Raw genomic sequence first — 14,495 nt, forward strand, 5'->3', positions numbered from 1 at the left:
AGTGGCCTCTTCGCTCCAATGAGGTTCGCGTCTCTCCTTTCTTATCTCTATGGGAGGTGAAAGAGAGGCGCGTCCGGAAGTGACGCAGGCACGGTTCAGGAAGCAGGAGCGTCAGGAGCTGCCTGAGAGGAGAAGATGTGAGTCCGCTGGTCGCCTTCTTGCGCCGTCTCGGTCTGTGCTGTCCGCCCGCCGCTAACCGCGCTCTGTCTCCTTTTCCCCTTCGCAGGGCCAAGGTCACCTTTAAGGTCACGCTCACCTCAGACCCGCGGCTGCCTTACAAAGTGTGAGTCCCCCCTTTCTGTCAGCTGCCTCTCGCTTTCCGGGTGCGCATGCGCGGGCTGCTGAGCCACATCATTCTCTAGCGGGCGGAGGGGCGGGGCTTTTCTCTGCGACGCTACAGTTTAGTCAGCCTCTGCCGGGAACCGCCAGAGGGCGCTCCAAGACGGCTCATAATAATCTAGGGGTAACCGTAGGCGCACGGGTGGCGCTGTGGGTTAAACCACTGAGCCTTGGACTTGCCAATCAGAAGGTCGGCGGTTCGAATCCCCGTGACGGGGTGAGATCCCGTTGCTCGGTCCCTGCTCCTGCCAACCTAGCAGTTCAAAAGCCTGTCAAAGTGCAAGTAGATAAATAGGTACCGCTCCGGCGGGAAGGTATACGGCGTTTCCGCGCGTTGCTCTGGTTCGCCAGAAGCGGCTTAGTCATGCTGGCCACATGACCCAGAAGCTGTACGCCGGCTCCCTTGGCCAATAAAGCGAGATGAGAGCACAACCCCAGAGTCGTCTGCAACTGGACCTAACGGTCAGGGGTACCTTTACCTTTAACCGTATATTATGCCATACTTGACTCTGCAGGCAATCTCAGTATTCTGTGCAACAGTCCTGTAAGATAAGTCAACATTATTCCACATGCCATATTTTATTTTGTTGTGGCCTGTCTTCTCCAAGCAATTTAGGGAATTAGGTTTTGAGTGGAACTGGCTTGGTCTGCCCTTTACCTTAAATATAGTGAAAAAGGGGGATATGCAGGAAGAGCAAGTAGCAGCCTTTCTTCCTCCCGGCTTTTAGACCTGTGGCCGACTTAGGGAATGTATTGTGAAAATCAGCTGCTAACTAGAGATTTGTAGCTGCTGGAATGCTTCTTTCTTATTAGTTGGGGAACTAATTAGGAAATCTTATTTATGGTTTTCTGTAGACTGAGTGTGCCTGAAAGTACACCATTTACTGCTGTCTTGAAGTTTGCTGCCGAAGAAGTAAGTAAGGTTCTGGCAACATCCAAATTGCACCTGCTGTTGCATTTCTTTACGTGTTTATGTTTTTAAAAAATGTATTATATTTCCTTTTCAACTAGTTCAAAGTGCCTGCAGCAACAAGTGCCATCATAACAAATGGTGAGTGTTTTCCCCCTGTAATTTAGGAAACTTTGAGGTAGACTTGGTGCCAGTGGCCAAGATGTTCAGGCATCTCTTCAGGTGTCCAAAACCAATGCTAGTCCAAGTTCCATCTATTTTAATAGGACTAATGCGGGAGAAATTCCAGTTGATTCTGCCTAGGAAGTTCATGCTTACCAATGTTTATTGAGAGGAGTTGCTGGTTAATACTTCCATGTGTTGACTGACTTATTTACTTTCCCCCCACAGATGGAATAGGGATAAACCCTGCACAGACAGCTGGTAAGTAGTTATTTGCAGTTAGATTTTTAAAAATGGAATATTTTTCTATGTAGGTTTTTTAATACTGTCATTTTCTCAAAAGGATGTACAGTCATAGGAAAAGGAAAGTACACCCTCTTTGAATTCTTTGGTTTTACATATGAGGACATAACAACAACTACCTGTTCCTTAGCAGGTCTTGAAATTAGGTAAATACAACCTCAGATGAACAACAGCACATGACATATTGCACTGTGTCATGATTCGTTTAACAGAAATAAAGCCAAAATTGAGAACCCGTGTGTGAAAAACTAAGTATACCTTATGATTCAATAGCTTGTAGAACCACCTTTAGCAGTAATTACTTGAAGTAATATTTTTCTGTATGACTATCAATTGCTCAAATTAGTTGATATTTTAGATTGTAAAATGCTATTGATTTTATCTATTGATTTTTATCTATTGATTTGTTTTACCTTGTGGGCTTATAGCCGAATAAAGTATTATCTATCTAATTGCTCAAATCGTTGTGGAGGAATCTGGGCCCCATTCTTCTTTATAACATTGCTTCAGTTCATTGAAGTTTGCTGGCATTTGTCAATGCGTAGCTCTCTTAAGGTCCCTCCACAGCATTTCAGTTGGGTTGAGGGCTGAACTTTGACTGGGTCATTGCAACACCCTGATTATTTTCTTTTTCTGTTGATAATTGCTTATGATCAATTAAACAAGGGTGTTTGATTAGCAGCAGCTATCTGCTACTTAGCTTCTTAATTCCTCTGGAAGCAGTAAGGGTGTGCTTAGTTTTTCACACATGGTTTTTCCATTTTGGCTTTATTTTTGTAAACTACATCATGACATGGTGCAATATTTACTTAATTTTAAGTAAATAATATTATTAAGTAACTATTACTGCTAAGATTATTGTTATTATGTCCTCATATGTAAAACCACACAATTCAAAGAGGGTATACTTTCTCTTTCTTTTTCCCATGACTGTATGCTGCAGATGAGCTATGCAAGTGACATTTAAAAAAATCTCAGCCAGACCTCTTCAGCTTCCTGTAACCAACCTTGTCAGAATCTTTAATTTTGTCATCTCTGCTTAGGTGTTAACAAGAGAATGCAGCAAAGGTGTCTTAACACATTACAGAGAACTGTTCACATGCATTTGCTGTGACCTATCAGACTAGAACAAGTTGCCTTCATGGCTTACTTCCAATAACAGCAAGTCATTTACCCAAAGCCTTACCTTGGCTTACAGTGATTTATGCTTACCTTTTTATGTACTCTCATGTAACCAATTTCTTTTCCCCCTTCCTCATTAGGAAACGTCTTCCTTAAGCATGGCTCAGAATTACGGCTTATTCCCAGAGATCGTGTTGGGAAATGTTAACGTGTACTTACTAGATAAGGTAAATAATCTGCAAAAAGGATCCGTAAGCATATTCACTTAGGAATTAACCTACTATATTATAATGCAAAATACATTGTATTTCCCTGTGAAATCATCGTGCATCAACTGTCAACTCCTGCCAAGAAAAGAGTGGCCTCAGAGGTTGGATGGACTGCTTAGAATTGAATGACCCACTGAAATTTTACTGAAAGACTCCTATAGAGAATCGTCTTACAGAGTGGCTGGATTTTCTTCTGAGGAAACAACTTCTTCTAAATCGAAGCTTATTTCTAGTATATGGATGTCTTTGACTTGATCCAACGGTTCCTTGCAAGTGTGGAAGGACCAGTATGCATCAAAAGCTACCCCATTCACTAGGATTGAGCAGACACTGTCACGTGCAGTGGAAATAAATCTCCATTGAAGTAAACTGGGAAGTCTACTCCTGGGATCTTCCCATATGCACTCTGAGGAGGTTGGAGCCTGGCAGCTGCCATTCACAGCCATAGCAGATTGTTTGGATGTGTTGATGTGATCATGTGTGTTAAGACCTAGTAACATTAAATACCTGGTCATAAGGAGCCCAACTGAGTAATACCACTATTAATCAAATAACAAAATGGGAGATGCTCCAGGGTTTGTTTCAGTTACGGAAACCTGTTTGCACTTGTATCAGGAATTCCAGCTCTCATTTTTCATTCCATTAAAAGAAATCATTTAAAGGCTTTGGTTGCTGTTTGGGGGCAGAAATGTTCGTAGCGTTTGTATGATTTAATTGTGCCAGCCTCCATCTGCTTGTTTTATTCAGAATGGCATTGTCTAGCTTCAAGATGGCTCATTTTACCCCAGATGGATAATAAATTATACTTTATATGATTAACTTGCCAGGCCTTTGCATATCAACACAAGAACCTTGAACCTGGCTCACTAGCATATTGCCTTGTTGAGTCAGAAACCAGGGATACCTCTACTTATGTTTTCAGAAGTGGGGTTGGGGTTGCAAATCCCTGAGCTCATTTGCCAAGTTAGTCCCACATCCAAGCCTTTCTGCTGCTACTCTCCATCCTCGGACAAATGAGGTGTCAGCGAACAGACTGGCAAAAGATATTTTCCTGCAGTGGGGAGGGTAACTTATTTTGCATAAGCCTGGCTAGTGGAACAAGTCGTAGGGGGCAACACATCCAAGGACTCCCCTGCAGAAAAGGAACCTCCACAGAAGGTTTAATGTCACATTTCTAATTGTGGAAGATGAATAAAAAGCACCTATTTGTAGTAGAGGCTCTGTGCACACATTGTTTTACTGTTGTGGGCCTGTCTTGTTCTTTAATGTAGGTCTTTCTTTGACACAACTAGGTAGTTCTGCGGCAAAAAAGGGATTGAGTGCGCAAATCTGTTAAATTCAGATGCTTCTTTTTGTACTTGAGCATTATGGAGGTGGGAATCATCAGCAAGGCGTGACAATACTGCTGCTTTTAGGTATCCCACTCAGCCATGCATAACCACTAAAGCCATTCTGTTTGGAGAGTCCTGGCAGCATAGCCTCATGAAGATGCCCCCCCCCCCCCACTTTAGAACTTATTAGCTTGGGGCAGGAATCAAGAACTGATATTCTTAATACAATTGCTGCCTGTAAGGGATCTCCAGTTAGGCAAAATGTTTCGCTCCCCATACAAGGGAGGTAAAAAACATTTCACTATCTGTAAAATGTTTTGGTAAGCAATGCTCTAAGAAACCTACTTAGAAACACCCAGCAATCTACATTCAATGCTTGTGAAGATTTAAACATTTCTCCTAGAAGGCAATGAAGTCAATGATTAAAGAAAACTATGTACACAAAAAGATACGTTTATTAAAAGTGACAAAGGAACAAAACAGATGAAGGGTCCTCTTGTCATGGAGGACAGGAATGAGAGAACAATACTCCTGCTTCCCTTGCAAAGGCCAAACAGTTCCATGGTAAACTGGCGTGATGCCTCCTTGCTATGGCTTCTGGCTGAGAGCAGGCCCAGCTGTGGCTATGATGGAAGAGCTGGTCAAGTTATTGCCCAATGTGATAAGTGTGGTGCCGGCTCCAGCGGACAACATGCCTTGTGGAAGCAAGTGTCTGTTTGCCAGACTCTCCCTGGTGTGGATGATGGTACTGCTGTCGTCCATGACAGAAGGCACCCTGCCCAGGGTCTCCACAGTCCCAAGCGCATGACCTTTGGTCAGATTAACCTTCTCCACCCTCTGTCCTAGGGCTCGGTCACCCTTCATGGCTGTTAGTGTAGAAGTCAGTATCACCGTCTTGGATGTCGTCTGCAACACAGGTCCCACTTTGGAATGCACAAGGCTGCAGGGTGTGCTAGCTGGGGTGGAGGTGGCGAAGGTCACAGCTCCCACGGGGGCTGAGGAGGAGCTGGAGGAAGCAACGGCAGTTTGGACTGCTGTGGGCTTCACAGAGACGGAAGCGGCCTCTGCCATGACAGATTTTGTGAGTGCAGACAGTTTGGCATCTGACATCACATACAGCGTCTTCATGGGGCTTGTGGTGGTTACTATGCAGGAAGAGGAACAAGAAAGGAGTCTCAGTTGGTGCCCAGGTAATTAAACATCTCTACAATCAAGCACCAGGGTGTCATTTACCAGGCACCACCTGCACAGACACAATTTCAGGAGAGATCCATTATCACTCTTTTGCACTCAATCTCAGACTGACCACAGCCAGTGACATTCAGATCACTGAGACAGCCAAGGCCACTATGCTCTGTAGCAACATACACACGCTTGCTTCTGATAGCTTTCAGAAGACAGTATTCTCAATAACATTCAGGGGAACCCCCAAATGGTGCAATGAGCTGGGTAAACATGAAAGTGGTAGCATTCTCCCATATAATTTCCCACCTTTCCTAATACAGTACCTTGGGCAAAGATTAGATTGTCAATACTAGGGATTCACATAAAAATCTAATTTGCTTTTGCAGACTCTAGAAGGTTATTTTCTAGGTACTGAGAGGGTACCTAGAAATGTAAGTGGTGGGGAAAAAACTGCCAGGAAAGCTGCTGCTGTTTCAGACCATGCAGGCAAGATAAATTTGAGAAGCACTTTAAAATGGGAGGAAACCAGCTCCCTAGCTCCTAAGCAGCCCCATGTGTTGATGCAGACACTTCACGTAGAATTCCTTTATGGTTTATGGCAGTGGTTCCCAGATCTGGCTATACTATCCCCTGGAAGGGATTACCAGGGGGCGGGGGGTGCTGGAAGTGTAAATGACTATCACTTTGAAAAGTCTGTATCACTGGATCAAGGTCACTGAGTTTTAATTGGATTTTGAGTAAATGTGCAATAGTTGCTGTTTTGCATTCTACTGTGTCATCTTCCTTACTAGGTCATGCAAACCATTATTCTGCATAATCCTTTTTATAAGGTATAGGGCACTAGGGATGAGTTTGTGGAACCAAAGGGGCACTGTCCCAAAAAGGTTTTGGACCCTCTGTTCCATGCAGTATATGGGCGTTCCTTCTGCCTAGCCTAATGACAGGCATTCTGTTTTAAATGAATGAAAGAAACTAGACTGAGCACATGAGCAACCTAGCTATTTGGATTGTTTCATATTCAGTTGAAATGAACATCAGCGGCTATCTACCTAAAAATAGGACAGCTGTTCACCAATGACTACTAAAAGCAGTGACCCGCTACATGATGTACCCCTGCAGCTGGATTTCTAGACGTTGCTCAGATGCCACCATTTCTCACCTACAGATAGTGCTGGTGGTGTTGCTGAGGTTGGTTGAGATGCTGGTTCAGCAGGAGGCATCTCTATGCCAGCCTTGGCTTTGCCAAGTTCCCCCTGAGGCAACAACTTGCTGGAAGGAGTGGAGCTGCAAGCTGCACTGGTGAAGTTTCCAACTGCACTATCTGCGATCTGAAAAATGTAAACACAGAAAAAGAAGAGAAATGGAGGGTAACAAAATGACATTTCTGGCCATAAGCAACTCAGAGGTGTAAGAAAATGGAAAGGACCAAATACCAAAAGTTATGAGAAAGAACCACCTATAGTGCTATAAAAATGTTGTGTGACATGTACATAGAATTATGCCAAAATTTTCATTATTAGGAGGGAAAACCCTGCTTGAATGCTGTAGAAGTGCATAGCAAACTAGTTTCCCAAGCATACTGTTCTTAAGTCTGTTTGTAAGCCTTAGTAGTGCTACTTAGGGTTAAAGGTAAAGGTAAAGGTACCCCTGCCCGTACGGGCCAGTCTTGCCAGACTCTAGGGTTGTGCGCTCATCTCACTCTATAGGCCGGGAGCCAGCGCTGTCCGGAGACACTTCCGGGTCACGTGGCCAGCATGACCAGCTGCATCTGGTGAGCCAGCGCAGCACACGGAACGCTGTTTACCTTCCCGCTGGTAAGCGGTCCCTATTTATCTACTTGCACCCAGGGGTGCTTTCGAACTGCTAGGTTGGCAGGCGCTGGGACCGAACAACGGGAGCGCACCCGGCCGCAGGGATTCAAACCGCCGACCATGTGATCGGCAAGTCCTAGGCGCTGAGGTTTTACCCACAGCACCACCCGCGTCCCACTTAGGGTTAGGGATGCCCTTTTAACATTGTGCTGCAGTTCCAACTTGTGTATTTCCGATTCCCGGAGATGTAGGTATGAGATGCACACCAAACCTTTTGACCAGGCTGACTCAATAGATCTTTAAATATGCACCAGTAAGTCCCCAGAAACTTCTTCAGCATTTAAGCAAAAGCAGGCATTGGATTCATACCACAAATTATGGTAATAATCCCAAATTATTATCTGACATGACACTTTCCACAAGCTCAGAATCAGACGATCCCTTTATGGGGGTGGGACTGAGAAAACAGAGTAGAAAGTGCATGAAGTGGGTTCCATTACAAACTAAATATATACTATCTTCTTTCTTTTACTATATATTATCTTCTTTCTTTTAATAGATGGGATGTGGGTGGAGCTGTGGTCTAAACCACTGAGCCTTTGGCTTGCCGATCAAAAGGTCGGCAGTTCGAATCCCTGCGACGGGGTGAGCTCCAGTTGCTGGGTCCCAGCTCCTGCCAACCTAGCAGTACAAAAGCATGCCAAAAGTGCAAGTAGATTAATAGGTACTGCTCCGGCAGGAAGGTAAACGGCGTTTCCGTGTGCTGCTCTGGTGTCGGTGTTCCACTGCACCAGAAGTGGCTTAGTCACAGCCACATGACCTGGAAAAACTGCCTGTGGAGCGGACAGACGCCAGCTCCCTCGGCATGTAAAGCGAGATGAGCGCTGCAACCCCAGAGTCATTCGCGACTGGACTTAACTGCCAGGGGTCCTTTACCTTTATGTCACTTACAATCTGGTTTAACCAGACTTTGCCAACCTGGTGTCCTCCAGATCTTTTGGGCTACAACTCTCCTCAACCCAGCCAGCACACAGATTCATGGAGGATGAGGCTCTCAGTGACTACTCATCACAGGAAGTATCACAGGAAGTGTGTGCCTCTGAACACCATTTGTTGGGGGACACATGTTGGGAGAGGGCTATTGTGCTCATGTCCTGCTCTTAGGCTTCCCAGAGAGATCTCTTGGACCAGATGGACCTCCCTTTAGGTTTAACCAAATTCCCAAGATAAAGTCACAAAAATTAACAATGGCAAAGAGGACGAAACGCCATGATAGAAGGGCTAAGGGGGATTTGCCAGAAGAGGCAAAACCATCTAGGTGGGTCCTGTGGTAAACAAAGGTGACAAAGCTTAGCTTGGAGGCAGCTGCTGCTACTAAGCCCATAAGGCAGCCAAAGGCTGGCTGGAAAACCCTTAGAGCAAGAGAGAAGAGGAGAAGGCTGATTGCCCAGGTCAAGGCTTGAAGACAGTTCTGTGACTGTTCGGTCCCTAATGTACCTCACCTGAATGCTAGAGCTCCAGCAGGCAGAATTACCTGGGGTGGAGGTGGTGGGGACCGTAGCAGCAGCTGCTGCTGCTCTTCCAGCTGGGGCTGTACGCTTCCCATGGCTGCCTGGCTGAGGGTCGTGACTCGGCTGGCCTGTCCTCGCAGAGTCACTGTGATGGTGGTTGGAGCTTTTAAGCCTGGTGGAAATGGAGGGGGAAAAGTCACTGATGCAAGTTGCCCTGGGAACACACATATGCCAGAGTTGGCAGCCACAAATCATAAATTAGGAGTTAGGTTTACAACTGCCCTTCTATGGGCAGAGACTTTAGAGACTGACATCACCATTGAGGGATAACCAGCCTCATATAACCAAAACGCTTAAGTCTAATTAATGCATGAATAGGTCAATGCCATAGAGTAAGATGTCCAGCAACACTTAGCTTGGTCACACCCCATCACCTTGGGAGGAAGAAAGTAAAATCTATTGTTTCCTTCAGTCTACCATGTGTGTAGAGTTCTGAGCTCCAAGCTCAGATCATATGGCTTTTCTACAAACCATCATTGTGTTCCTGTACCAAATAAATCAGGAACTTTAACCACTTTGGAACTAACTTAAGTTCTGCTGCCTGTGTTTTCTGAATGCTGTATGGAAAACACATGAATCTGACCTTTGAAAGTTTGTAAGTAAACCATTTCTAACTTACCAAACATGGTCTTTTTCTATACTAGTGGAAGTGAGGAACTCTGGAAGGAATTTAGAAGGGCATATTTTAAAGGTAGAATACCCTATATTTACTTTGCTGCACATTTTGTGATTTTAAATCTCTGTGGGGGTTATTTCACCAAAGAGTACTTGCCCCAAACCTGTATCTTGGGGCATCTACGGAATTCTCCTTTTTTTTTAACCTATTTTTTCCTTGCCAATCAACAGTTATGAGACTAGAGAAGGGCAAAGCCTCAGGTGGGTTTTTTGTTTGTTTTCGTTTTTTAGGCTCAGTGCTGGAGAAATCACAATTGTATCTCCCCCTTTCTTCAAGGAGCTCAGGGTGGTGCAACTAGGATTAGGCCACTTAATCTTCAACCTGAGATAGCAAGCCCAATTTACCCCAAACTACCCAGTGAGCTTCCAAGCTGATTGGATATTTTAACGGGTCTCTGCAGTCGAACACTCCATGATGGCTCTGTTCATCAGGGTCTGCAGAAGCATGAAAGCCTGCACCAACCTCATCAGCTAATAACTGCAACTCTTGCAGTTGCTGTTGATCCTATTTATACATTTATTGTTTTTGCTACTGAATTCTGATTCACGCCAATGCAAGTTTCTGAATGAAGGAATACTATAGCATTCTGGCTCCATGCCTGTTGTAGTTGGTGTTTTGGCCCCAATCAACTCGCTCCCTCATCAGTATTGCCACAGTGACCTCAGCATACCCACTGGTGAAGCCACAATCCAAGGAAAAATGACACTAGTCAGCACAGAACATAATTATTCCCTGTTCTGCCATTACAGCTGGACTCTTACCTGTCCCCTGACCAGAGATGTGAGCCAAGCCAGGAAGGCTGCTTGCAAGTTTTGCCAGCCCCCCATTAGTAAGCAGCTGGTGAATAGTGGTGGGCTTCCCACTTGCTGAGCCTCCAAGAGATGCCAAGGTTGTGGCAACTGGGATGGTGCGGACGATGGTGCCTGTACTTGTGGTGATGGTGCTCAGGTTCTGGAGTGGGGCTGAGGTCTTCAGCGCTGAGGTCTGCAAGGTGGAAAAAGAGGAACAGGTTATAAGAATGAAACATCACTGAGCAGGAGGCCTCTCCCTTTTCCCTACTTCATGCTAAGATATCTAAGGTTTTCTCAAACTTGGGTCCCCAGCTGTTGTTGGACTACAACTCCCACCATCCCTGACCACTGGTCCTGCTAGCTAGGTAAGGTAAAGGTAAAGGACCCCTGGATGGTTAAGTCCAGTCGAATCAGACTATGGGGTGCGGTGCTCATCTCCACTTTCATGTGAGGGAACAGGCATTTGTCTGTAGACAGCTTTTCTGGGTCATATGGCCAGCATGACTACACTGGTTCTGGTGCATGGAATACCGTGAAAAGTGCCAGAGTGCATGGAAACGCAGTTTACCTTCCCATCACAGTGGTACCTATTTATCTACTCATGCTGGTATGCTTTCAAACAGCTAGGTTGGCAGGAGCTGGGACAAAGCAACAGGAGATCACTCTGTTGCAGGGATTCGAACCGCCGACCTTACGATTGGCAAGCCCAAGAGGTTTGGTGGTTTAGACCACAGCGCTGCCCACATCCATAACTAGGTATGATGGGAGTTGTAGCCCAACAACAGCTGGGGATGCATGTTTGAAACCTTTGGCCCACTGGTTGACCAGGGACCCCACAGGTTGCTCACACGGACCTACCTGAGCCAAAGGCCCTGCAGCAGCAGCAGCAGCAACACTTGTTGGGAGAGCGGCTGGCTTTGTGCCAATGTCCTGCAGGCTGAAGCTCAAGCCTTGCAGGAGGCTGCTGGCAGAAGCTGCCCCTGGAGATAAACCAAAGAGAAGCAAGAGGGTTATTCATTCTGTGCTTCGAGAAACAAATTTGCTGTCTGAACCAACAATCTGATCCCGTCAGACAACTCAAGAACAGCTTTGGAGCCAACAACCCAGGGTAGCCAGCCAGATGCACACTTCTCTCCCCATTCAGCTGACAGGCCTGGACTGCACATTTGAAGCCACCCCAAGCCTCTGTGAAATGCAAGCAGAGGCTTCCTACTCATGTCACCCAGCAGCTTTGTGCCAGAGAGGCTTGCCTTATGGAAGGAGAATAAAAAGAAGCAGCGTTGAGCAGGTGAAGGCTGGAATGTGAATGTTGTGTTCGCAAGAGAACCATGAGAGAAGGATGGAACAACATTCACAAAGGAGCTACTGCTATAACTGCTGAGGACAAAGTAAGGAGAGAAAGATAAGGAAGTTGGTATGCCATGTGATTAAAGCATTAGAAACAAGAAGAAACTATTGTCATATATGAAAATAGCTGCCCCTTTGCTTGTAAGAGCATAAATGCTAGTGCTTTTTTTTCATATCTGGGGTGTCACCCCTCAACTACCGTATTTTTCACCCTATAGGACGCACTTTTCCCCTCCAAAAATGAAGGGGAAATGTGTGTGCGTCCTATGGGGCGAATGCAGGCTTTCGCTGAAGCCTGGAGAGCGAGAAGCGCCGGTGCGCACCAACCCCTCTCGCTCTCCAGGCTTCAGGAAGCTATCCGCAAGCCTTGCGCGCCCGGGGGGAGTTCCCCCGGGCGCGCAAGGCTTGTGGGCGGCAGCCTGCAGCTTGGAGCACGGGGCGCCCTCCGGAGGACGCCCCGTGCTTCGGGCAGGAGTCCGCAAGCCTTGCGTGCCCGGGGGGAGTTCCCGCGGGCTCGCAAGGCTTGCGGGCAGCAGCCTGCAGCCCGGAGCATGGGGCGCCCTCCGGAGGATGCCCCGTGCTTCGCGCAGGTGTCTGCAAGCCTTGCGCGCCCGGGGGAACTCCCCCCGGACGCGCAAGGCTTGTGGATAGCAGCACGAAGCACGGGATAGCAGCCTGTCCTGGGGGCTGGGGGGGAAATGAGGTGCGTCCTATGGGCCAGTGTGCCCTATAGGGCGAAAAATACGGTACTTGCCAGTTGAGGTTGTGTCTCACTGGCCTTACAATGCCGAAATAAATGTCCTGTTGGACTGATAACTGGTGCCTGGATTTTATTGGCTGTTGCAGGCTGAACCCACAGGGTACTGGGTTTGAATCAGTATTTCCCCCAAAGCCTGGCATCAACACCACTGTCTTTTTGGAGTGGTGCTACATGGAAAAGGCTTTTAAATAAGCACTGTGAAGTTTTTTTTGTATTAACTCATCCTTACTTATTCCATTATTGATCATGTCTTACCTGCTATCCTGGTTTTGATTTTCAATTGATGGCTTACATTGTTTGTTTAATTGTGTGCTTTTAAACCTTTCATTGTTAGCCACCCTGGAAGCACTGTTTGCTGAAAGTCTTCAGAGTGGCAAATTTAATAAAAATAAAAATATTCAAAAACTGAGGTCTTCTCAATCTACCTTGATGCCAGAGTGCACAAGTACTAAAGGCATTCTCTGATGCAGGCCAGAGGCAACGGTTGCTTTCAGAGGCCTGGTGGGGGTAATCTTGCCTTTTCACAGAAAGAGAGTCAGAAGTTACCTTGGACAGCGTTGCTCGGCTGGGCCTGCATACAATGTGTGCCACCTGCCACCAGTCTGTTCTGCAGAGCATGGAAAGCACTTGGGGCTGTGCTGCTAGGGATCGTGGCCAAGGGGGTGGGACTGATAGAGGGGCTGTCTGCAGCAGAACCTGGCCTGGCCGGGGGAGGAAAAAAGGAAAAGCAGTTAAATTATTAAGCACACACACACTGCACACAGATCTTGGCATGGGGTAAGTGGAATTGCTCAGCCACAAATGAGATTTGCTTTTCCTCCAAAGCCATTGTTTGGCTCCCCTGCACGCAGCACCTGGAGCCACTTGCCCTGCAGGTGCCCTTTCTGGGGTGCGTCTGCGCCAGTGCTTGCAGCACATGGTAGCTTGGCTTCCATAGTTCTTTCTGTGCCATGCTGACTGTAGGCCACTTCACACTTACATGCACTTTAAGAATGAAGTGAATAAACTTTAAGAAGTTTTCCTCCCTCTCGTATAACACTAGCAGTAGTGTGCATCCAGTGAAGCTGAACCGTGGAAGATTCAGGACAGATAAAATAAAGTCCTTTTCCACACAGTGCAGAGTTATCGACTATGGAACTCCCTCCCCCAGGAGACAATGATGGCCACCGACCTAGATGGCATTAAAGGAGGATTAGACAAATTCATGGAGGAGAAGACTATCCCTGGCTACCAGCCATGATGGCTCTGCTCTGCCTCCACTGTCAGAAGCAGCAGTGCTTCTAAATACCAGTTTCTGGAACCCACAGGAGGGGAGACGGCTCTTGTGCTTGGATCCTGCTTGCAGGCTTCCGTTGGGGGCATCTGGTTGGCCACTGTGAGAACAGGATGCTGGACTAGCTGGGCCACTGGTCTGATGCAGCAGATGCTCTTCTTGTGTATTTGGGTAGTCCTGCTGGACCACACCAATGACCGGTCTGGTCCAATTTGCTCCATTTCCCATATTAGCCAGCCAGGTGCATATGAGAAGCCCATTATAAGGGCATTAAGGGGCTCTTCCTGCTGCTGCTTCACAGCACACAGTGTTTAGACCCAGGAGGGAACCGATAAGTCATCATGAGGCCCAGGATGGTGTAGGTAGGCCCATCCTCCATAGATGTGTAAAATCTCCTCCTAAGGGTGGGATAGATTATTGTAACCATTTATTAAATTTCTATACCACCCTTCATCCGAAGATGACAGGGTGGTTTACAATATAAAATTACATACCGTAATACAGTACCCCTGCTGAGCAACTGACCATCATTATTACACACACTGTTTTGAAAGGAAGGGAAGATTAATTTTTAAAATGAATGAATGAATGAATGAATGTACCATGCATCAATGAATTCCATAAATGAAGCATTTCTCAGAGTTG

At 46.4% G+C, this 14,495-nt stretch overlaps 2 protein-coding genes across 10 annotated transcripts in view; one reads left to right on the forward strand and one right to left on the reverse strand.

The window, feature by feature from the left end:
- The first annotated feature begins 32 nt into the window (after positions 1 to 32).
- UFM1 (ubiquitin fold modifier 1) lies at positions 33 to 4,319 on the forward strand. Of its 3 annotated transcripts, XM_081017653.1 has the most exons (7): positions 33 to 137; positions 227 to 283; positions 1,195 to 1,252; positions 1,351 to 1,390; positions 1,640 to 1,672; positions 2,977 to 3,063; positions 3,171 to 3,920. In XM_081017653.1, coding segments are annotated over exons 1-6 (258 nt in total). In that variant the 5' UTR covers positions 33 to 135; the 3' UTR covers positions 3,045 to 3,063; positions 3,171 to 3,920. The 3 variants fall into 3 exon arrangements, with proteins under 3 accessions (XP_080873779.1, XP_080873777.1, XP_080873778.1); XM_081017651.1 differs by lacking the exon at positions 2,977 to 3,063 and having other exon boundaries at positions 3,171 to 4,319; XM_081017652.1 differs by having other exon boundaries at positions 2,977 to 3,920.
- A 554-nt stretch (positions 4,320 to 4,873) lies between these two features.
- Positions 4,874 to 14,495, reverse strand: part of KANSL3 (KAT8 regulatory NSL complex subunit 3) — a 31,557-nt gene continuing 21,935 nt past the window's right edge. For 6 of the 7 annotated variants that reach the window (XM_081017312.1, XM_081017309.1, XM_081017313.1 and 3 more), the window contains 6 exons: positions 13,124 to 13,278; positions 11,329 to 11,450; positions 10,441 to 10,663; positions 8,967 to 9,115; positions 6,781 to 6,949; positions 4,874 to 5,581 (listed from right to left, as the gene is read on the reverse strand). In XM_081017312.1, the coding sequence (XP_080873438.1) occupies positions 5,025 to 5,581; positions 6,781 to 6,949; positions 8,967 to 9,115; positions 10,441 to 10,663; positions 11,329 to 11,450; positions 13,124 to 13,278 (1,375 nt within the window). In that variant the 3' untranslated portion in view covers positions 4,874 to 5,024. The remainder of the gene's footprint in view (positions 5,582 to 6,780; positions 6,950 to 8,966; positions 9,116 to 10,440; positions 10,664 to 11,328; positions 11,451 to 13,123; positions 13,279 to 14,495) is intronic. The other variant, XM_081017314.1, reaches the window with a different exon arrangement.

This window comes from Podarcis pityusensis (genome assembly GCF_964106645.2).
Source record: "Podarcis pityusensis genome assembly, chromosome: 8".
NCBI lineage: Eukaryota > Metazoa > Chordata > Lepidosauria > Squamata > Lacertidae > Podarcis > Podarcis pityusensis.